This window comes from Crinia signifera, chromosome 4 (assembly GCF_055691185.1).
Source record: "Crinia signifera chromosome 4, ASM5569118v1, whole genome shotgun sequence".
Taxonomy (NCBI): domain Eukaryota; kingdom Metazoa; phylum Chordata; class Amphibia; order Anura; family Myobatrachidae; genus Crinia; species Crinia signifera.
In genome coordinates, this window is record NC_139220.1 from 86,709,577 (window position 1) to 86,734,321 (window position 24,745).

Sequence of the window (24,745 nt, forward strand, 5' to 3'; positions counted from 1 at the left end):
GTTAGTGGAAAGATTGTCTGGGATTTAGTGCACCCCTTCCTGGATAAGGGTTATCACCTCTATGTGGATAACTTTTACACCAGCATCCCCCTGTTTAAGGCCCTTGGTTCAAGAGGTACAGCAGCTTGCGGTACTGTCCGCAAGAACCAAAGAGGCCTCCCAAAAACACACGTTGCCCAATTACTGAGAAAGGGTGAAAGCAGGGGAATATGCACCGAAAATATGTTGTTGGTCAAATATAAGGACAAGAGGGATGTCCTTATACTGACAACAATTCACGGAGACAGTACCACCTCCGTCCCTGTACGAGGTACCAGTACCCACACCTCAAAACCTATTTGTATCCTTGATTACAATAAGTACATGGGCGGAGTGGATCTTTCAGATCAGGTACTGAAGCCGTACAGTGCCCTGCGGAAAACAAAAATATGGTATAAGAAGCTGGCCGTGTATATCATCCAGATGGCACTGTATAACGCTTACGTACTATTCCGTTCTACCAGCCAGACGGGGACATTTATGCACTTTCAAGAGGAAGTCATAAAGGGCCTAATATTTGGGCACCAGCAGGCAGAGGGCCCCAGTACTTCTAGTACTGGCCCCAGTACTTCTAGTACTGGCCCCCGTATTGTATCAGGGCAGCATTTTCCTAACGAAATCCCCTCCACTGGAAAAAAGGGCAGGACACAAAAAAGGTGCAAAGTTTGCTATAAAAAGGGAATACGAAAGCAAACTATTTTCCACTGTGAAACTTGCCCCGACAAACCCGGCCTATGTATAAAGGAGTGCTTTAAAATATACCACACATCTATGGATTATTAGGTTCATCATTTCACCGTGCTTCGGGGGTCTTGCTAATGCGACATAGCACCCACCATTCATTCCACCAGAATCTGTGCGGCAAAATCCAAATATCACTCCTTCCCTTCTGAGTCCTGCTATGCACCCAAATGGTATTTTTTGGTCACATATGAGGCATTGCCGTACTCGGGAGAAATTGGGGCACAGCTTTTGGGGTGCTTTGTCTCCTTCATTCCTTGTGAAAATGAAAAATTTTGAGCCAGAACTGCATTTTTGTGTAAAAAATGTAATTTTTCATTTTCACAGCCCAGTTGTACCACAATTGGTGAAACCCCTGGGGGTTTGAAATGTACACTATACCCCTAGATGAATTTCCTGAGGGGTGTAGTTTGCAAAATGGGGTCACTTGTGGGGGGGTTCCACTGTATTGGTGCTTCGGGGGTCTTGCTAATGCGACATAGCACCCACCATTCATTCCACCAGAATCTGTGCTGCAAAATCCAAATATCACTCCTTCCCTTATGAGTCCTGCCATTTTTTGGTCACATATGAGGCATTGCCGTACTCGGGAGAAATTGGGGCACAGATTTTGGGGTGCTTTGTCTCCTTCATTCCTTGTGAAAATTAAAAATTTTGAGCCAGAACTGCATTTTTGTGTAAAAAATGTAATTTTTCATTTTCACAGCCCAGTTGTACCACAATTGGTGAAACCCCTGGGGGTTTGAAATGTACACTTTACCCCTAGATGAATTCCCTGAGGGGTGTAGTTTGCAAAATGGGGTCACTTGTGGGGGGGTTCCACTGTATTGGTGCTTCGGGGGTCTTGCTAATGCGACATAGCACCCACCATTCATTCCACCAGAATCTGTGCTGCAAAATCCAAATATCACTCCTTCCCTTCTGAGTCCTGCCATGCACCCAAATGGTATTTTTTGGTCACATATGAGGCATTGCCGTACTCGGGAGAAATTGGGGCACAGATTTTGGGGTGCTTTGTCTCCTTCATTCCTTGTGAAAATGATAAATTTTGAGCCAGAACTGCATTTTTGTGTAAAAAATTTAATTTTTCATTTTCACAGCCCAGTTGTACCACAATTGGTGAAACCCCTGGGGGTTTGAAATGTACACTATACCCCTAGATGAATTCCCTGAGGGGTGTAGTTTGCAAAATGGGGTCACTTGTGGGGGGGTTCCACTGTATTGGTGCTTCGGGGGTCTTGCTAATGCGACATAGCACCCACCATTCATTCCACCAGAATCTGTGCTGCAAAATCCAAATATCACTCCTTCCCTTCTGAGTCCTGCCATGCACCCAAATGGTATTTTTTGGTCACATATGAGGCATTGCCGTACTCGGGAGAAATTGGGGCACAGATTTTGGGGTGCTTTGTCTCCTTCATTACTTGTGAAAATGAAAAATTTTGAGCCAGAACTGCATTTTTGAGTAAAAAAATTTAATTTTTCATTTTCACAGCCCAGTTGTACCACAATTGGTGAAACCCCTGGGGGTTTGAAATGTACACTATACCCCTAGATGAATTTCCTGAGGGGTGTAGTTTGCAAAATGGGGTCACTTGTGGGGGGGTTCCACTGTATTGGTGCTTCAGGGGTCTTGCTAATGCGACATAGCACCCACCATTCATTCCACCAGAATCTGTGCGGCAAAATCCAAATATCACTCCTTCCCTTCTGAGTCCTGCCATGCACCCAAATGGTATTTTTTGGTCACATATGAGGCATTGCCGTACTCGGGAGAAATTGGGGCACAGATTTTGGGGTGCTTTGTCTCCTTCATTCCTTGTGAAAATGATAAATTTTGAGCCAGAACTGCATTTTTGTGTAAAAAATTTAATTTTTCATTTTCACAGCCCAGTTGTACCACAATTGGTGAAACCCCTGGGGGTTTGAAATGTACACTATACCCCTAGATGAATTCCCTGAGGGGTGTAGTTTGCAAAATGGGGTCACTTGTGGGGGGGTTCCACTGTATTGGTGCTTCGGGGGTCTTGCTAATGCGACATAGCACCCACCATTCATTCCACCAGAATCTGTGCTGCAAAATCCAAATATCACTCCTTCCCTTCTGAGTCCTGCCATGCACCCAAATGGTATTTTTTGGTCACATATGAGGCATTGCCGTACTCGGGAGAAATTGGGGCACAGATTTTGGGGTGCTTTGTCTCCTTCATTACTTGTGAAAATTAAAAATTTTGAGCCAGAACTGCATTTTTGAGTAAAAAAATGTAATTTTTCATTTTCACAGCCCAGTTGTACCACAATTGGTGAAACCCCTGGGGGTTTGAAATGTACACTATACCCCTAGATGAATTTCTTGAGGGGTGTAGTTTGCAAAATGGGGTCACTTGTGGGGGGGTTCCACTGTATTGGTGCTTCAGGGGTCTTGCTAATGCGACATAGCACCCACCATTCATTCCACCAGAATCTGTGCGGCAAAATCCAAATATCACTCCTTCCCTTCTGAGTCCTGCCATGCACCCAAATGGTATTTTTTGGTCACATATGAGGCATTGCCGTACTCGGGAGAAATTGGGGCACAGATTTTGGGGTGCTTTGTCTCCTTCATTCCTTGTGAAAATGAAAAATTTTGAGCCAGAACTGCATTTTTGTGTAAAAAATGTAATTTTTCATTTTCACAGCCCAGTTGTACCACAATTGGTGAAACCCCTGGGGGTTTGAAATGTACACTGTACCCCAAGATGAATTCCCTGAGGGGTGTAGTTTGCAAAATGGGGTCACTTGTGGGGGGGTTCCACTGTATTGGTGCTTCGGGGGTCTTGCTAATGTGACATAGCACCCACCATTCATTCCACCAGAATCTGTGCGGCAAAATCCAAATATCACTCCTTCCCTTCTGAGTCCTGCCATGCACCCAAATGGTATTTTTTGGTCACATATGAGGCATTGCCGTACTCTGGAGAAATTGGGGCACAGATTTTGGGGTGCTTTGTCTCCTTCATTCCTTGTGAAAATAAAAAATTTAGAGCCAGAACTGCATTTTTGTGTAAAAAATGTAATTTTTCATTTTCACAGCCCAGTTGTACCACAATTGGTGAAACCCCTGGGGGTTTGAAATGTACACTGTACCCCTAGATGAATTCCCTGAGGGGTGTAGTTTGCAAAATGGGGTCACTTGTGGGGGGGTTCCACTGTATTGGTGCTTCGGGGGTCTTGCTAATGCGACATAGCACCCACCATTCATTCCACCAGAATCTGTGCTGCAAAATCAAAATATCACTCCTTCCCTTCTGAGTCCTGCCATGCACCCAAATGGTATTTTTTGGTCACATATGAGGCATTGCCGTACTCGGGAGAAATTGGGGCACAGATTTTGGGGTGCTTTGTCTCCTTCATTACTTGTGAAAATGAAAAATTTTGAGCCAGAACTGCATTTTTGAGTAAAAAAATTTAATTTTTCATTTTCACAGCCCAGTTGTACCACAATTGGTGAAACCCCTGGGGGTTTGAAATGTACACTATACCCCTAGATGAATTTCCTGAGGGGTGTAGTTTGCAAAATGGGGTCACTTGTGGGGGGGGTTCCACTGTATTGGTGCTTCAGGGGTCTTGCTAATGCGACATAGCACCCACCATTCATTCCACCAGAATCTGTGCGGCAAAATCCAAATATCACTCCTTCCCTTCTGAGTCCTGCCATGCACCCAAATGGTATTTTTTTGTCACATATGAGGCATTGCCGTACTCGGGAGAAATTGGGGCACAGATTTTGGGGTGCTTTGTCTCCTTCATTCCTTGTGAAAATGATAAATTTTGAGCCAGAACTGCATTTTTGTGTAAAAAATTTAATTTTTCATTTTCACAGCCCAGTTGTACCACAATTGGTGAAACCCCTGGGGGTTTGAAATGTACACTATACCCCTAGATGAATTCCCTGAGGGGTGTAGTTTGCAAAATGGGGTCACTTGTGGGGGGGTTCCACTGTATTGGTGCTTCGGGGGTCTTGCTAATGCGACATAGCACCCACCATTCATTCCACCAGAATCTGTGCTGCAAAATCCAAATATCACTCCTTCCCTTCTGAGTCCTGCCATGCACCCAAATGGTATTTTTTGGTCACATATGAGGCATTGCCGTACTCGGGAGAAATTGGGGCACAGATTTTGGGGTGCTTTGTCTCCTTCATTACTTGTGAAAATTAAAAATTTTGAGCCAGAACTGCATTTTTGAGTAAAAAAATGTAATTTTTCATTTTCACAGCCCAGTTGTACCACAATTGGTGAAACCCCTGGGGGTTTGAAATGTACACTATACCCCTAGATGAATTTCTTGAGGGGTGTAGTTTGCAAAATGGGGTCACTTGTGGGGGGGTTCCACTGTATTGGTGCTTCAGGGGTCTTGCTAATGCGACATAGCACCCACCATTCATTCCACCAGAATCTGTGCGGCAAAATCCAAATATCACTCCTTCCCTTCTGAGTCCTGCCATGCACCCAAATGGTATTTTTTGGTCACATATGAGGCATTGCCGTACTCGGGAGAAATTGGGGCACAGATTTTGGGGTGCTTTGTCTCCTTCATTCCTTGTGAAAATGAAAAATTTTGAGCCAGAACTGCATTTTTGTGTAAAAAATGTAATTTTTCATTTTCACAGCCCAGTTGTACCACAATTGGTGAAACCCCTGGGGGTTTGAAATGTACACTGTACCCCAAGATGAATTCCCTGAGGGGTGTAGTTTGCAAAATGGGGTCACTTGTGGGGGGGTTCCACTGTATTGGTGCTTCGGGGGTCTTGCTAATGTGACATAGCACCCACCATTCATTCCACCAGAATCTGTGCGGCAAAATCCAAATATCACTCCTTCCCTTCTGAGTCCTGCCATGCACCCAAATGGTATTTTTTGGTCACATATGAGGCATTGCCGTACTCTGGAGAAATTGGGGCACAGATTTTGGGGTGCTTTGTCTCCTTCATTCCTTGTGAAAATAAAAAATTTAGAGCCAGAACTGCATTTTTGTGTAAAAAATGTAATTTTTCATTTTCACAGCCCAGTTGTACCACAATTGGTGAAACCCCTGGGGGTTTGAAATGTACACTGTACCCCTAGATGAATTCCCTGAGGGGTGTAGTTTGCAAAATGGGGTCACTTGTGGGGGGGTTCCACTGTATTGGTGCTTCGGGGGTCTTGCTAATGCGACATAGCACCCACCATTCATTCCACCAGAATCTGTGCGGCAAAATCCAAATATCACTCCTTCCCTTCTGAGTCCTTCAATGCACTCAAATGGTATTTTTTGGTCACATATGAGGCATTGCCGTACTCGGGAGAAATTGGGGCACAGATTTTGGGGTGCTTTGTCTCCTTCATTCCTTGTGAAAATGAAAAATTTTGAGCCAGAACTGCATTTTTGTGTAAAAAAATGTAATTTTTCATTTTCACAGCCCAGTTGTACCAAAATTGGTGAAACCCCTGGGGGTTTGAAATGTACACTATACCCCTAGATGAATTCCCTGAGGGGTGTAGTTTGCAAAATGGGGTCACTTGTGGGGGGGTTCCACTGTATTGGTGCTTCGGGGGTCTTGCTAATGCGACATAGCACCCACCATTCATTCCACCAGAATCTGTGCTGCAAAATCAAAATATCACTCCTTCCCTTCTGAGTCCTGCCATGCACCCAAATGGTATTTTTGGTCACATATGAGGCATTGCCGTACTCGGGAGAAATTGGGGCACAGATTTTGGGGTGCTTTGTCTCCTTCATTCCTTGTGAAAATGAAAAATTTTGAGCCAGAACTGCATTTTTGTGTAAAAAATTTAATTTTTCATTTTCACAGCCCAGTTGTACCACAATTGGTGAAACCCCTGGGGGTTTGAAATGTACACTATACCCCTAGATGAATTCCCTGAGGGGTGTAGTTTGCAAAATGGGGTCACTTGTGGGGGGGTTCCTAACTTTTAGCATCTTATGGTGCCTAGAAACCTACATGGTGCCTAAAAAATAATCTCATAAAAAGGAGGCTCCAAAATCAAGTAGGTGCTCCTTCTATTATGAAGCCTGTGGTTTGGTCAACGTGCACACTAGGGCCACATATAGGATATTTATGAAAACAAAAGAATTGGGGGAATCAATTTTTAGTCACATTTCTCTAGTAAAATCTACTGTGTTCCTTAGAAAAATGTATTAAAATTGAAAATCTGCAAAAAAAATGAAATTTTCAAATTTCACCTACACTTTGTTTTAATTCCTGTGAAACACCTAAAGGGTTAACAAACTTCCAAAATGCTGTTTTGAATACTGTGAGGGGTGCAGTTTTTGAAATGGCATCATTTATGGGGGTGTCTCACATACAAGTCCCTCAAAGTCACATCAGAACTGAACTGGTACCTAAAAAAATCAGTGTTTGAAATTTTCTTGAAAATTTGAGAATTTGCTATTCATATTTTAAGCCTCCTAGTGTCCAAAAAAATTAAAAGGAGGTTGAAATAATGATGGAAACATAAAGTAGACATATGGTCTATGTTAGTTATTAACTATTTTGAGTGGTATGATTATTTGTCTCACAAGCAGAAAATTTAACATTTTGCAAATCGCAAAATTTTCAATTTTTTTACGACATTTTGGTATTTTTCACAAAAAAACACAGACTGTATCGACCAAAATTTACCACTATCTTGAAGTACAATGTGTCACGAGAAAACAATCTCAAAATCGCTGGGATAAGTAAAAGCAAAAAAAAGTTATCCCCACTTAAGTGATACATGTCAGATTTGAAAAAAAGGGCTCTGTCAGGAAGGCAAAAACAGGCTGTGTCGGTAAGGGGGTAAGGCCTGGTCTTGCAGGATTGCATCACTCTGGGGGCATGGCCAGCATCCCCAGATTTGCTAGGCTGCCTCCGGAGAATAGTGTCAGTGTTTCCGGCTCTTCTCAGTGACAGGAGCCAAGTGCTATAGGATAATGTCACACTGCAGCACATGGCGCCTGTCACTGCGGAGGAATTTGCATTTTGGTCTCACATTGTAGACACCCGGATGTGGCACATCCTTGTGACACTTATGGAGTAAATAAAACACATTTCCAAACTGTTCTGAAGCTGGGCACCACTTTCAATACAAAATCAACATGCTGCTAAAGTATCATTTAACCAAATATATAAATGTATTTTTCTGAATGGGCTACCTGGATCTGCTGGAAGATGGCAGGGCAGGAGTTGGGTGGGTTCTGTAGGAAGAGCATGAATTACTATTATAACTGCAGCAAGGAAGATTCAAGACGACATTGCATGCAGTCAGCATACTGGCATAGGTACATCATTTAGAAATGTCGGGGACTACCAGTTATTTTTCAGCATTATATCATTTAGAATTTGCTAATTTTGGGGTGATTTATTTAATTCCAATTGGCTGAATTCCTAAATCACAATTTATTGATACTTTTATATATTTGATTTGGCATACTTTGCAGAACACCACGGATGCGGCCCTGTCCCCACAATCAGCCAACAGGGAGAGTGTTATTAGTATTATTAGATTATTATTTGTGCTACCTGCTAAGAGACAGGAGTTGAGGAACCTACCTGCTGTTACTTTGCAAGGGGAAACTCCATGGTAGGTCATTTTGCAAAGGGTGCAAAAAGCGTATTGACAGCTAGAACACATTCCCATTGTCCCCCCTGGTTCCTGCATTACTGGCGTCTGGCAGCTTGGGCGAGGGCAATAAACAACATCGGCCATCAGATCCAAGCTAGACTGCAAGAGGAGGCGGTCATAACGGCTGAAGAGCTGCTCCTCTACCAGGTCCTTCACCTGGAAGATAACATAGACAGGAAATGACACGAATGATATTCAGGAATAAATACAAGTAATTTGTATAAATATTCTTACTATTCATTACTCCACAATCAACAAATATAAATAGCATTTAGATAACTAGCCCAAACATAACCCTCTCACCACCTAATTCTTCTCCATAACTAAACCCAATACTCCAGACTGTGACCTGACCATAACCACCCTGTCCGCGGCCTAAAACTATCCACCGCCGTCCCTTCTGTAGCCTAGCCCTAACCCAACCACCGTTCTATCCAACTCTGCATAGACTGCAATTCCATCCACACGTGCTCTATGAACACTGCCTACATGGCAACACCCATTCAGTCGCAATGTAAATGCGACACTTGCGCACACACACTTCTGTAAACCTTCATAATACAAAAACACACAAACGGGTGTAAGCCATAATGTAGCAATAAAAAAGTACCATATAAAGTAGTACTAGTACTATACACTACTAATAGAGCATCTGAATCAGAGTTGGATGCCAACCAGATTTTTATGCAGCTGAATGATTGTCAAAGTCACATGGCATATGTGCACGATTATCACTCAACTGCTTAAAATCTTCGCAGGAATGATTTATTTTCAAAGTGATTGATAGTCATGGAACGTTTGGAGCAGTTATGGGTAGTGGCAGCAAAACTGCAGCTGTGTCGTGACCATTTTTGGAGCGTGTATCAGTCTTCGAATGTGATCCAGCGCATATATGCAATGGCTCCAGCATCTTACTTCCTGCGGCCAAGCTACACAACCTTATCCTACTCAGCAGTTTGTTAAATGATTGATCTGCGACTGATGCTGCATATTGCAAGTCTCAATACATGTGTGCTGGTGGCTGCAGCATTTGTACACAGTTACTGAGAATAGATTTGAAACTGCCATGGTACCAGCATTCACCTCTGGATCAGGCCAAGAAAGAAGCATCGACAGTACCTTACTTTTCAGGGTACCATAGTGGCAGGTATACTGTCCCATAAATGGCAATAGATAAGGTGAATACATAGCTTACCTGAGCAGGTGTTGCAACAGATGTGCACTTTGGCTCTGGGCAGTTTAGTGCATGGACCTGTCCATCCCTTATCTGGATTTCAAAGTAATCTTTGAGGCAGAGGTTACAGTAGACATGATGACAGTCCTTAAAGTGTGTGCACTCACTGCCCAGCTTCTCTGAGAAGCAGATATTGCACAAGAACAGTTTGCTATTAAAACACTTCCTCTGTTGAGCTTCATTGAAGTCCAAGATGTGTTTGACCAGGGCAGAGACTGATTGCACGTCCTGTATGGCCCTTTTGTCAAACGACCCTCTTTCTGGTGTGACCGAGGCACTGCAGGTATATGGTTTTGCACACGCTTGCATCCAGCTCTGGGAACCATTACTGTACACTTGGATTTCATAGGGGGATTTTATATGTAAGTACTCGAGGGTCTCCTCCTTAAGAAACTGCATCCAGGCAAACAGCACGACATATCCTCTGTTCTCCTCCCATAGGTCATCTAAGTGCTGGCACAGTACAGTAAGCTGAAATGTTAACCAAAGACAGTTTATTAAAGGAATGAAATCATTTCAGAAAGGATAATGGTTAGACAGGTTGGTTACATGACACCGCTGTGGCGAATAGTGACTCAGTTTAGATTAGCTACAATATTATGAATCCGATTCTGAATCGCACACGCAGAAGCATCACATCTACGAGTTCATGCAAATGATATGAAAATGCCTTCCCTAGTATGCACCTGCTACCTCTTGAGACATCTAATGGTCAGTCCCCCCCCTCTTCCCCTCTCAAACAGTCTACAGGACAAATTAACAGCCAGGGAGCAAATACTGTAAATAATAAAGTTGATGACGAGTTGGATCCTCTCCTCCCTCTCACCATCATGCATTTGCCTTATCACTGCCTATCTTCTCCCTTTCAGTTATCGGGTGCCAATCGCGGGGCAATTTTTCCAGTCCCAGGAATTCGGGGATTTGAGTGTTTGGCCTCGCTAATTAAAAAAAACACCCTGCATGCACAGTCTAATCAGGGATTGAAATACCGGCAATCCCATCCCTCCGGGATTGAAATCCAGGCAATTTTGTGGCCGATCCCAGGATTGGCCACTCTACTTCCAGTGCAGTGTAACATATACCTTTGCTGAGGATATAGCTGATGTAGGATTATAACCCCCTTCCCAGAACTGGAGGTGCGGTACTGTGAGATGTTAGTGATACTGTGGCGTGGGCACTGAAAGGCGCAGAATCTACCTCCTTCTCTCATTCTCCAAGTCTCTTTGTCTCTCACCAGGGGCGGGATGCTATATAGCAGAGATGCGGTAAAAACCCCGTTTTCGGGGTTTCTACCGCATCTCTATATGCTATATTGTGCCTCCGCAGTGTCAGCGCTGCGGAGGGAATCGCCAGCAAAAGCTGGCGAATCCCTGCAGAAGCCTATGGGCTTCTTACCGCAGCGCTGTTTGAGGGATCCGTCACGGATCCCTCCCAGCGTGCCCTGCGGCCGGCGCCGGGGTCTGCGCATGCGCAGATGGACTCCCGGGTCACAGACCCGGAAGTCCAGTGCCGGCACCGCATCGCAAGTGACAGCTCTTATCGCAAGAGCTGTCCCTTGTGTTAATAACGGCATATGTTACAGCATATGCCGTTATTAAAAATGCGATGTCCGGCGAAGGGGGGCCGCGGATGTTATAACATCCCGCCCCAGGTCTCTCTCTTCCCCCATGTCTGTTTCCACCTGTGTCTTTATCTCTCTATTTTATCTAATGTCTCCCTGTTTCTTCATGTCTGTCTGTCTCTCTCTTACTTTCTCCATGCCTCTCTCTCTCTCTTTTACCCCAGGTCTCTGTGTCACTTTAAATTTTTCCCCAGTCTCTTTCTGTTTCCCCATGTCTCTCTCTCTTACTTTCTCCATGTCTCTCTCTCTCTCTCCTTTACCCCAGGTCTCTCTGTCACTTTAATTTTCCCCCAGTCTCTCGCTCTCTTTTCCCTCATGTTCCGATTTCTTCTATGGGCCTTATTCACAGTTGATAGCAAATGCAAAATCTCTCTCAAATGGCCAAAACCATATGCACTGCAGGTGGGGCAGATGTAACATGTGCAGCGAGAGTTACATTTGTTTCTGTGCAGGTCAAGAAACCTTTTTACATTTTCCCTGGAAGCCATCAACCCTAATTATGCCTCTGGCTGGGACCTCACAGATTTTACAATGCAGAGAAAAACTCCATACTGAAAACACGATAAACAGCAGGTTCACTGCAAGTAGAAGTTGCGGACAAATCAAGAATCAGCAAATCAGAGGCTTGCACTATCTCTGACAAAGTTCTTGTGGTGAACATGTTACAAGAAATAGCATCACAGACGACAGACAACGAAAATCCCCTAAACATACCAAAAGCATTATGGTTCAAGCCTTTGACTTATGCCGAGCTACCTACAGGAGATCCCTGGTGCGGAGAGCAATCACTGCGCATTACAATAGCGGACCAGTTGAAACTGGGAAGACAGCACGATAGAGGCGGATGGGAAGACCGAGGGCACGAGAAACGGCTCCCAAGCAGAAGCTAGCAGGAAATGAATACGCTCATCAGGAATCCACAAAAGCAGGATGACAGCTCATTTATTTAAAGATAAAAACAAGTGCATATTAGCTTACAGATATTAATCAGTATTGGACTATGGTGTATGTGCTAAGTGGACATTAGCTTGTTCACTTGGAACCAAGTACATATTTGAAAAAACTCTTCAAATGTAAGGATATATGGAATTTTCACAAGTTGGATTTCCCTGCTAAACCACGCAATGATTGAACTGCTTCACATAAGAGGGGAAATGCTAGGTTATTCGTAGCTGATACAGGAGTCTATTTCATTGCGTCTTGTGCACAGTACCATTACTTTGATATTTACTAAAAATTGATCTCATTTATATGCTTTTAGTTGTTTTTATAATTGTTTATCACAGATAATTATGCACAAAGGTTGCTGCTTTAAGTATTGTATTATCTACACACATGAAATGAATATTGATTTAAAATATATAGTGCACACAGCTCCTTTTTATTCCAAGGGTGGGATGTAATTCGGGTGTGAGTCCACCAGCCATGCGCAATGCTGGCCAAAGTCTGAGGTTTTTTAAAAAGGGGCAATCATTTACTAGGCATGGTTTTGGTTCAGCCAGCATCCAGCACAGCCGCCGGACTCGCACCGGATTACATCCTACCACATGATCTTTTCCAATATTAATGTATAGCAAACCTGTTTTGGGGAAAGCCACTTGCAGCTGAGTGTGTAGATTGGGGATGCGGTGGATGGGTAACCAGCAGGGAGTTCAAAGTTCAGCACAATAGGTGGAAGGAAGGAAACCGTGTTCTCAAAGCTTTCTGTAATGGCTTTCGCTTCAGAGTTACCTGCAGAAGACAGAAATGCATTTTTACACAAAGCTTTCCATAATATGCTACTACTACTATCATTATTTCACTGGTTTTATACGGTTTGGCTACAGGCTAAAGGCGCGGAGAACGGCAGGGGTCAGAAAACCGACCCTTCACCCCTGATGGCCACTATCTCAACAGTTATAGGGTAAGTAATCTGTCTTCTCACCCTCGCTTTCCCTCCACAGCCGAAACCAAAGCTATTCAGAATGTCGGCAGTCGGGCATCCAGCGTCGGTATTCTGACAGGTGTCGGGACTTCCATGCACCAGCATCCTGAGCACCGGGAGCCAACTACATACCATTTTAACCCTTTGATTTCCAACATTGCTGTGAGGGATGTGTACACTTTCACAGTGCCCATGTCGACTTTATCGACATTCAAGACAATTCTTTTGGGGAAAACTAATTTCGACCTTTTGACTGTCGACCTTGTCATTGTCGACCTAATGTTGACCTTCCAACCCAGTTGACCTTAGCCATGTCGACCGATTTCAGGTGTCGACCTAAGCCATGTTAACAGTCTGTGGTCAACCCAACACATGTCTACCTAACATGGGTGGACCCAATAACCATAGAACTATATTTGGCAGTAATGATAATAATATATAACATGGTTTTCCTGAACTATGTTATGTCGGAAAAATCAAAAGAGCAAAGAAATGGGAGCAGAAGAAACTGCTCTGGTCATGGAAGGAAGTCACCTGATGTGCTGAAGCTGCCACTCATTCATGTATGAGTCATCGCACATCACTACCAGCATGCAGAGTCCAGGGTGCAGCCACCTTTACACCATGAGATAAATGGGCAGGTTTATATTAGATCGTCTGCCCATGCATCCAGTATTCTCAAATATACACAATAAGAACAACAAATCTGCAACTCAGCCAGATAATGACAGCTTCATTGCTTCCTTGGGCAGCCCAGGAATATTACATACTTCAGGAGCCCTGTAATTAAACTTCCCATGGGAGGACATGTTCCTGCTTCTGACTGATTTGTGGCTGTTTGGTTCTCCATGCGTGAATGTGCCAATTTTCTGTCACTGTTAAGTCATGGATGTCACATTTTTATTAAATAGGGCATGTTTAAGTTAGCTTTATTTCGTGACATGTCACTGTGAATGGTCAATTATTATCATTTAAATATTTGAAAAATGATGAAAAAACTATTTTAACAAAAAATGACAAAGTAACATACAATCATAGAATCTGACAGCAGAGAGGAAGCATTTGGCCCATCTAGTCTGCCCTGCTAGGGTTAGGCCAGAGGTTCCCAAACTGTGTGCCATGTCTCCCTGGGGTGCCCCAGGACACTTGTAGGGTTACCTTAAGTTGGTGGTACAGGACCAACTAAAATTATTTAGTGATTGTGGCTTCCAACTGTCATTGAAGTGGACAATCAGAAGCGAGTCATGTACCTCATAATTTAACCTAAAGCTGCCCTTACACTTGTCCAATCTGGGCCGATTTCACTTGGTCCCGATGGAATGGGCCAAGAAATTGGCATAAATTGGAGGTGTTTGACATCTCTGTCAGGTCTGATGCAGAGAGCTGGGTCAGGGATTTGGGCGAATTTAAAAAACCTATACATATGAACAGGCCGTCGCTGATTGGCTTAGGCGAAAAAATGTACTAAGCTTAAAAAGTGATAAAATGGAGTATATAAACCACGAGCCAATCAGCTCCTAACCTCCATGTCACAAGTTAAAAAAAATTACAGATAGGAACTGATTGGTTGGTACTCTCCATTTTATCACTTTTTAAGGCTTAGCACATCTGGTCCACAGAGAGCTCATTATATAGTCCAAACCAAATAAAAAATGACACTGAACCTCACCATTTGTAAACAGCATTAAGGTAAATAAAAAAAAAAAAAAAAAAAAAAGTGAAAAAATGTTGACTTTCATGGGTTTTTAATAATATGTCAAGCAATTAATGTAATTTAGCCTTAATTTCAATAATATTTCAGAAAATGTCACTTTGGGGGATCCTGTCATGCCTATACAGTTCACACACAGCTCTGCAAGCATATGCTGTAATTGTAAGCCTACATATTTGTAGATTTCTAGATTTGTTTTCGGAGCTTGTCAGTCAATCAAATGTGACTATGAAAAAGTTATCAAAAGTTATCAAAATGGTTGTGGAGAACAGATTCCCCAATATAGTAATTTACAGGGACACGACTATGTGTGCCAAAGGTGCCTCGCCCACACCACATCTGCACTGTGGGTGCATCTGATGTCACCCACCTAATCTGCAGAGCGGGGAAGTGCAAGTCAGGAGAGGTGCTCTTTCCGATCTGCATCCTGTTGCTGCCTGGCTATTGCAGAGAGAAAGGCTGGCCCAGCACCCAGGATATTTTAAAAGTCAATTTGAATTCAATGGGCAGCCGCTGATTGGCTGAGAGAGACGCCTGTCACGGCTCTCAGCCAATCTGCAGTTTCCCATTAAGTTCTAATAGACTTTCTAAATCTCCTGCCCGCCGCTTCCTGTCCCCACCACTCCAGCCTTTCTCTCTGCAATAGTCAGGCAGCATCAGGATAGTGCCACCCTCCCCTTCCCTGCACTGAGGACTGTGCCACCAGCACCCTCACATTGCAGACCCTGCCAGTACCTGCACATTAAGGAGATTGTTGGCATCGGCCACTGCCACTCTCTAACTGAATACATCACCGGCACACATGTACTGCATACACAGTCCATGCTCCTGCACTGCCAACACCCTGTCACAGTAGGTGTACTATTGGCGTATCCAATCCGACCAACACTATATCCCGCACTGTACACGACCACATTGTATCAACCCTTCACTGTATCCGACACTATATACAACCCACACTTTATCCTGCGTTGTATCCAACCTGCACTGTATCCTGCTCTATATCTAATCTGCACTATCACACATTGTATCCCACCTGCTCTATATGCTGTACTGTATCCCGCTCTATATCTAGTCTGCACTGTATCCCACATTGTATCCAACCTGCTCTGTATCCCGTATTGCATCCAAAGAAATACTGTATCCAACCTGCACTGTATCCAAATCTCACTTTATCCTGCACTGTGTCCGACGCACACTGTAACCAACACTCTCTGACCAACACTGACTGTATCTGACACACTTTGTTTTCTGCACTGTACCCGATGCACACTGTAACACCGTGTGTGTGCCGGTGCTGCACTGTAATGTGGAATAATGGGCATTACTGTGTGGTGTTAATTAGTACTAATATTTGGCCACGCCCCTTCCCGTGAAGCAAAGACCCTAGTTTTTGCCTGAGTGCCTTCAGTGCGCAATGTACCTGTTCTGAGTATATGTGTGTGTGTGTGTGTGTGTGTGTGTTTGGGGGGAGGAATGGCACCAAAATGTCTTGTTACAGCACTGGTAATTATAAGTAACATTTTTACTGGTACCGTCTATTCTACTTTTATTGTTCAGTACTTGGGCCAGTACCGTGCCTTTGTTCTAGCCAGATAGCTATTTATTGTTATATTGTGGCTGTCAGTGGGTAAAGCTAATGGATTGTACAAGCCCCCCATCCTCAGCATAACATAGTAACTTCCAACATGACCATTGTAAATTGTTATGTTAGACATATGCAGAACAGAAATGCTATCTTCCCCATGGCATGTTTACAACATACTTACCTGCGCTTCAGGAACAGCCAGGAAACTCCCGAAAATGGTGTGGCACTCCTGGCAAAGTGGGCAAGTATCCCATTTTCTCCACCTGCACCAGAACCCACCCTCTAAGCAAAGGTGCATGGTCTGTGGGGGACCAGATGACGCAATTCGCTTTGAATTGCATCATCGTAGCTTTGCCCCCGCTATACAGTGTCTTCTTTTTAGCACTATACGGCTGGGGGTTACGAAGACGCAATCATGATGCCAAGCCCCTAGACAGCTGACCTTCCGGCCTACCATGACGCCTATGCTGCTGGAGGAAGGGGCAGCAAAGTAGCAATGGCTGAAAACAGGTTCCCTATACATCATAAACCAACGGTTGATTACTTTTTCTTGCATGAATGGATAAGAAAACAGTGAACTCCCATTATTGACATTACTCACTTCTCACAGATATTTTAAAAGGTGGAGGTAATTCCAAACACACTTGAATTTCCCCTCCTGGAGCCGTGTCTGCCCTTTTAAATTCATCCTCAGAGTATATACTAGCAAGTGCTAGCAGTTCATCCTCCTGAGCTTCCTGGTTTTCACTTGACATTGATTATCTGCCAGGATCAAGAAACATAAATTAATATAACAGCTACTAACGTTTAATGGTCTTCAAATGACAATGCTAGAAATACACATCGTACAGCACTAGTTGTGTCTGCATTCCCCATTTATCAGGGGTTTAGGTGAAAGATCAGTGATAATCTATGTATTTGTCCCACAAGGGCAGCTTTATTTGCAATGGCAGGCTTACATCACCTGTACCATTACTACAAAGCCAGTTTCAAACTTTTTTGCTGTCGATTTTCTAGATTCCATGGGTGATTGCAAGTCCTTCACAAGACACGTTTCAGGATCCCTTAACAATCTTTATGGGGAGATTTCATATTTTTAAGTGAAAATCCTCCATCATGATTTTTATTTTACATTTCCTAGTAATAGTTATTTGGTGGGGATCTCTCCACTGGGACCTGCACAGTTAGTTTTATTGTACTGCTGCACAGCTGAGACATCTGCGGCTCACCTCCAGTGATACTCAGTGCCCCATTGAAATGAAAGCTGTGTGCTGATTGGAGATCAAATACGAAACACAAGAGAATGCTTGCTTGTTTTGGCTTGTAAATCAGCACTTTGCTAATTCAGATCAATGTCCGGGAATCAGCTGGCTGCTCGCTCACTGATAATTGTATAGTATATTGTCTACGCCGAATAAGAAATAATTTTGTAGAAGCCAAACCAAATACGAAAAAAAATGGCAATTGAAGTGTAACTGCCTTCAATGCAGATTCAATCCTGATGCGTGGCCTGGCAAGACTATTTCTGCTTTGATTTGGAAGATCGAAGACAGTTACATGCTGCTCTATGCAGCATCTCCCCTCCCTCCCACCTGTTTGATTCCGGCAACCCGCCAGGTTCCAGCGGCCGTCTATATCGAATCGGTATCAACGGCCGCCGGGTTTGAACCCGGTGTACCCACCATAAGTTTCCAGCAATATTATAAATACTATATCTCAATATCTGCCCTTTAGAGACTGTTTAGGCAAAGCAGAATTTGACCTTTTCAAATTTTATATCATAGATGATCCCTTATGCTGCTGCTTCTGGAAGCGAATTTCAAATGAGACCATATTATGGTCAGTTTCCCAGGTGCTCCCCTACCTTAGTATTTTATATTGCCTCTATATTAGTTATTACTATGTCCAGTATTGTTTTGTCCTTAGTTGGTTCCTCTACATATTGGGACATGTAAAGGTCTTTTGTATGCCTAGAAACCTGGTGCCCCTAGCTGTTCCACACTCCAATGTCTGTATAATTAACATCCCCCATAATTATAATTTCTGAAGCCTTTTCTATTTGCAGCAGTTGAGCTTCCTCAGCCTCTCTAATGTCTGTCAGTTTATTGTATGTACATATCAGCAACTTCTTCTTCTGGACATTTACCTCAGCTGGATATACACTCCCATAATGCCTATATATTATCACCAATATCCTCATAAATAACTTCCTTTATACATGGTTTTAAGTTTGGCGTAACATAAAGACATGCCTTGTTCTGTGCTCCCAGGTCAAATTCTCCTATTTTACCCGATAGGCTTCTTGCATTTGCAAGAATACATTTTAGCCCATTGCCACCCTTCATGATATTTTTTCTGATAACTTGATCTTCGACTGTTGTAAATATTGGCACAATTGATTACCTTCTATGTCAGAGGTTTGACTGCATCCTCCATATGCACCAAATTCCAGAAAACAAAACTTTCTAGAGTTTGGAACCCTTCTGTCTTCTCTGCACCTATTCACAGCGTGTGTTCGCAAGCATTGAAATGCCCATGAAATGATGGCGAGTCCCCCCGCCCGCCACCCATCGGTCTCAATGTTGGGTGCGTGCACCCAGTGAACAATCTATTCATCGTGGACACACGCACCCGACACATGCGCATTTCTAAAACAATGCGCTCACATGCAAATTCACATGGGAGCATACGGATCTGAATAGGGCCCCAAGAGTTAATAATCACAGGTGATTTTCTTTACAGTCGTTATAATTCCTACTTTACATAGAAAATATATATTTATTGGCTGCTCCTCAAAGCAAATGTTGCCTCTTATTTAATTTTTTGGTACTTGTGTATTTTGGCAGCGCCCACGATGAGGATCGCGTCCATCGTGTGTGAAAAATCGGGTCCATCGCGTCGCGTCGTGTGCATTAACATGGCACACGACGCGACCGACGCGATGGACCCGATTTCTCCATAGGCTTCAATGTTAAAATATTTTAACATTGAAATCGTGTCGGTCGCGTCGGTCTTGTGCCATTATAATGGCACAAGATAAGATGGACTTGATAAAGTCCATTTTACATGTAATAAAATGGGAAATGGGCCAATATGGCCCATTTTTCATTGTATATGTCCCCGTCATGTCCAAATATAACTGACCCCCCATTGTGAGCGGCACCCCAGTATTGACGTCAACCCGAAGCGTGGCGAGCGCAGCGAGCCCGCGAGGGGCGGCGGTGCGCGTCCTCCGACCTTTTTATACCCCTACTATCCACGTCGGCGTGGAGTTGAGAATAGAATAGTGTGGCGAGCGCAGCGAGCCACCGAGCCCGAAGCGTGGCGAGCGCAGCGAGCCCCGCGAGGGGACGCGGATACCTTCACAGCTATACGCGTCCCCTCGCGGGCTTCACAGGTGTCCATGGCGACGCGGACACCTGTGAAGCCCGCGAAGGGACGCGTTTACCTGTGAAGGTATCCGCGTGCGCTCGCCACGCTTCGGGCTCGGTGGCTCGCTGCGCTCGCCACACTATTCTATTCTCAACTCCACGCCGACGTGGATAGTAGGGGTATGAAAAGGTCGTAGGACGCGTACCGCCGCCGCTCGCCACGCTTCGGGTTGGCGTCAATACTGGGGTGCCGCTAACAATGGGGGGCATTTTTATTTGGACATGACGGGACCATATACAATGAGAAATGGGCCATATTGGCCCATTTCCCATTGTTTTCTATGTTAGATGGACTTTATCAACTACATTTGATCTTGTGCCATTATAATGGCACAAGTCCGACGCGACCGACAGTATTTCAATGTTAAAAATATTTTAACATTGAAGCCTATGGAGAAATCGTGTCGGTCGCGTCGGTCGCGTCGTGTGCCTTAACTTTAAGGCACACGACGCGACGCGATGGACCCGATTTCTCCATCGGGTTCAATGTTAAAAATATTTTAACATTGAAGCCTATGGAGAAATCGCGTCCATCGCGTCGCGTCCTGTGCCTTAAAGTTAAGGCACACGATGCCCACGACGGGCGCCGCCAAAATACACAAGTACCAATTTTTTTTTTTTTTTTTATAAAGCGATTTGCTTGCTAAAGCCCCAAGCATGTATTCTACCATTACAGCAATAATATGGGCACTACCGCACTGGCTTCTAGGCTAAAATTGTATTTGATCATAACATAGGAAACCCCCAATATTACATAGAAGGTTGTTTATCCCAACCTGCATATTTTAGTACAATGAGGGAAATTCAACTGAGCCCAATGTGCCGCCATGCAATGCTACAGCACCCAGATGTGCACATATTAGTTATATATGGTAGGGGCGACATAGCAAGTTTGCCCTTTAGCCCCCATAGGAGGTGCAATGCTAAAGAGCACGAAACGCCACTCTGGAACGGCACCTTGCATCCATTGCGCTGAAATGAATCCCCCCTCATGCAAAAATGGGTACTGTTTAATAGATGCATATAATAACATGACAATAAGAACAGGATAGACTGCATTGCTTGAGGAGAGGTGGGTGGAGTACACACGGAAGTCATAGTAGGCAATCCAATTTCTTCCCTATTGCTGCTCTGTTTTAGTCAAAAGTTGGCTCGCTTATCTACACTGTAAAGCAGCAGAGGTGCTCCAAAGCATGTGTGATATTATTGGCATAAAGAGATGATGTTACCTCTTCTCTATGGGCAGTATTCAATGAGCATTTTGGCGATGTGCAAATTCGCCACTGCTCACTGCGTTCCGGAGCCTCGCCGGCTCCAGTATTAAACGAGTCAGGGGCTCCCTGCCCCTGACTGGCGAATTTTAACTCCTGCGGCGATGCCGCAGGGAGCCTGAGGACGGCGGCAGGCAGGGAGATGGAAGTCTCCCTGCCTGCCCCAGAACGTTTGTGGGGGGGAGGTGGGCTCCCCGGGTGCCAGGCAGCACAGGCTGCCCCCCGGGGGTGCCAGCAGGGGACCGGGTATATTCACTACACTCGATCATGCATATGTAATGATTGGGTGCAGTGAATATATGAATATCTAATGAGCGGCTCGGCTCCCGCCCCCCTGCTGGCTGCTGTGTAAAAAAAATATATATATATATATTCATGTGCTTACAGCACATGAATAAAAATAGCATGCCCCTCCTCAGAATAAAATTCATGATTTTTTGACACCAAATGTAAAAAACAAAACTTTATTTTAAAAGTTCACCTTCCACTTCACCATAAAAAGATAGCGATTGCTACTCAGTGAATCATGGCGAAAAAAACCTTGAAATGTATTCGCCATCTGGTCATTGAATAGGGTGATTCACCGTTTTAGTCAGAAGTTCCCCTTACAGCACAAAATCGCCATAAAAACCTGGCGAATCAGTCTCATTGAATACCGCTCATCGTGCCAGCAATAACTGTCTGACAGGACTCCATGCTTTTGCTACCTATTAAAGCAGGTAAACAGAAGATATTAGTCACTGGAGGATCTGGATGATAAAATATGCAGGCACACAAAGTACCTGGATGACTACAGCAGTATTACACACCAGCATGATTCAGCAAATTCACCTACATAAATGACATTGTTTTGCTGGAGATAAAGCAAAATTGTTTTATTTTAACTAAGCGCTTTAGAATAAATGTATAATAATCTAGGATATTGAATAATATACTACTCTTAGTACAACATCTGCCTTTGAGCTTTTGGATTTCATACCTGGCCTACTTTATATGGCAGACATAAAGCTGAAAATGCTGTATGTGCTCATGCAAATGATAGTCCCATACTAGGTTGTTGAATTTAGTATTAAACATGTTCAATACACAAGCTGTACGCGAATTAGGAATATCTTACATGAGATTTAAGTGCTACATAATGTGTATTGGTCCAGACAGATTGCAATTGTAAATCAAGTTTATAGGAGTCTATATAAAACACCACAACAATTCAGGTGCATTACTTGAAATAGATACATAAACTGTAATACATAGTGTGTGTGTGTGTGTGTATGTATGTCGGTCAACACCGTTGTCATCGTGTATGTTATTGGGGAGTGCCGCCGTGAGGAATTGGTTGTATTGTTGCCAGGATACCGGCTTCTGGACGGGCACCCTTTAAAGCTAACTAGTGCTGCGGTGTTGTGCTGCTCGATTGGCTATGTTATATATATATATATTTTTTTTTTTTATATCACAATTTTACGTTACCCATCCAAGTGCCGCTGACTGTATGTGAACATAGCTAGAGAGCACAGGAGGCAATACTCTTGACAGGGGAGAGTGTGTGTGTAATAACTCCGGCACTCCGGTAGCCACACGGCTGAAATACCTGCTCCGTCCTGGTGCCTTATCAAGGGAGAACCTTTACATATAATCACTCATGGCAACAACGGCACTCTTTAGCCTTAGAAGTAGTGAAATATAGTGGTCTTTATTTATTGTAGTCTATCTTTCGGGGATAAATTCCCCTTCCTCAGAAATATATATATATATATGTCCAAGATGCGGGTGGCACTCAGGAATAATAACGAACACACAGTAGTAGCTGTCAACATTTCAGGGTTACCCTTTTTATCAAGACATGTCATGTCTTGATAAAAGGGGTAACCCTGAAACGTTGACAGCTACTAGTGTGTTCATACCCTCCCGAAAAGGGGGCGTGACCTCGAGAAAAGGGGGCGTGGCCTCACTGGGTGACGCGAACTCCGGCCACGCCCCGTTTTCGCCGCTCGTCGGCGCTGAATAGATGCTTAGATGCTGTGCGCATGCGCACAGCGTCTATTCTCGGCAAGCTGGGGGGGCTCCCAACTGTCCCCCCACCGCGGGACAATGGCGGCCCCGGGCGGGACGCGGGAACGTCCCCGAATATCGGGACGTTCCCGCGGAAATCGTGACAGTTGGGAGGTATGGTGTGTTCGTTATTATTCCTGAGTGCCACCCGCATCTTGGACCTTTATATTATTATCTTGGCTGTGCACCGAGGCAGTTGTTGCTATTTCCTGGAGTGCCGGGTCTTGTTGGACTATTTATAATTAATATATATATATATATATTTATATATATATATTAATATATATTTATATATATATTAATATATATATATATATATATATATAAAATTTGTTTTCTATATATTGTATTGGATATAATAAAGCACCAAACACTGTGCTTTATATGGAATTGTGTTACATATGTAAAACTCACGGCATAGGATAATAAGTTATACATGAGAGTATAGTACACTATAAATATAAGGATAAAGTATTTACACTGAATAATAAACAGCTTGGGACACATTGCATTGTAAACAGCGCTGGATACACTAGCGTGTGATTGATGATTGCATAATGCATGCTCGGGTGTAGTACTGTGCGTGTGTTGGTATACAGCCGCGACACCACAGCACAGGGGGAGGCTTCTATGCACATGGCCGGTCACCCGTGCACTGCTCGCAGACCAGACAAGTCACCAATCCCCCCCGGTGCCAGGACTAGCAGATACTAACCTGGGCATGAGCGAGCTGCCAGCAGCCAGTCCTATTGCTCATAGAGTGTCCCGGCACTGCGGGTAGAGGCGGCACCCACAGCGGCAATGTACTGCGGCTTAGTAATAGCGCCACCTATGGACAAGAGGACTCATGCCATCATGCTACGCAATGAGATTACTTTTCCTCTGGAACCATCGGTGTTATGATGTAAATGTTATGAGTCCAACATTTATGAAAAAGTTATATCATTTTGGGGGTGATTCATTAAGACTTGGATGGGACCAAATTCGGGCCCGTTCCGATGTTTGGAGGTCTGCGCATGCACAAATGGGAACGAATGGCGTCAGCGAGTTACATACTCACCGGGCCGTTTGTTGTGCGGACAGAGGGCCAGTGACGGACGGTTATAGAAATAGGACTCATCCATGGGAACACCTAGTATTTTATGGGTGTCCCCATGAAAATTCTAGGCGTTCCTATGGAAACGCAGGCAGGCAGATGCCTACCAGGGGTGTGTGACGTCACATCACATCAGCGCCTGACCCCTCTTCGACGTTAGTTCAGACTGAATTTTATTTTTGAAGGCAGGAGAAATCATTGTCATCATGGTACCAAGGGTATTCGGTGTGGGAGGGTGGCGGACATTCAGTGGGGCAGCGTTTCAGCACTTGGTAAGCAGTGATTTGAGCAGTTCTTAATTAGACAACAAGAATTAGGCACTTTAAGGACTTGGGGGGAGATTCTCTAAGAATCTCCGCCCCCCCTTCGCCGCCCATCGCATATTTAATTA

The 24,745-nt window shown here is 44.0% G+C and overlaps 1 protein-coding gene across 2 annotated transcripts in view; it reads right to left on the bottom strand.

Moving 5' to 3' along the window:
* Window positions 1–24,110, bottom strand: part of RNF14 (ring finger protein 14) — a 34,723-nt gene extending 10,613 nt beyond the window's left edge. The window contains exons 1-6 of one of the 2 annotated variants that reach the window (XM_083181935.1): window positions 23,974–24,110; window positions 17,106–17,266; window positions 12,861–13,012; window positions 9,622–10,131; window positions 8,354–8,582; window positions 7,957–7,998 (exon numbers count right to left, since the gene is read on the bottom strand). In XM_083181935.1, the coding sequence (XP_083038061.1) occupies window positions 7,957–7,998; window positions 8,354–8,582; window positions 9,622–10,131; window positions 12,861–13,012; window positions 17,106–17,259 (1,087 nt within the window). In that variant the 5' untranslated portion in view covers window positions 17,260–17,266; window positions 23,974–24,110. The remainder of the gene's footprint in view (window positions 1–7,956; window positions 7,999–8,353; window positions 8,583–9,621; window positions 10,132–12,860; window positions 13,013–17,105; window positions 17,267–23,973) is intronic. The other variant, XM_083181936.1, reaches the window with a different exon arrangement.
* Window positions 24,111–24,745: the final 635 nt, after the last annotated feature.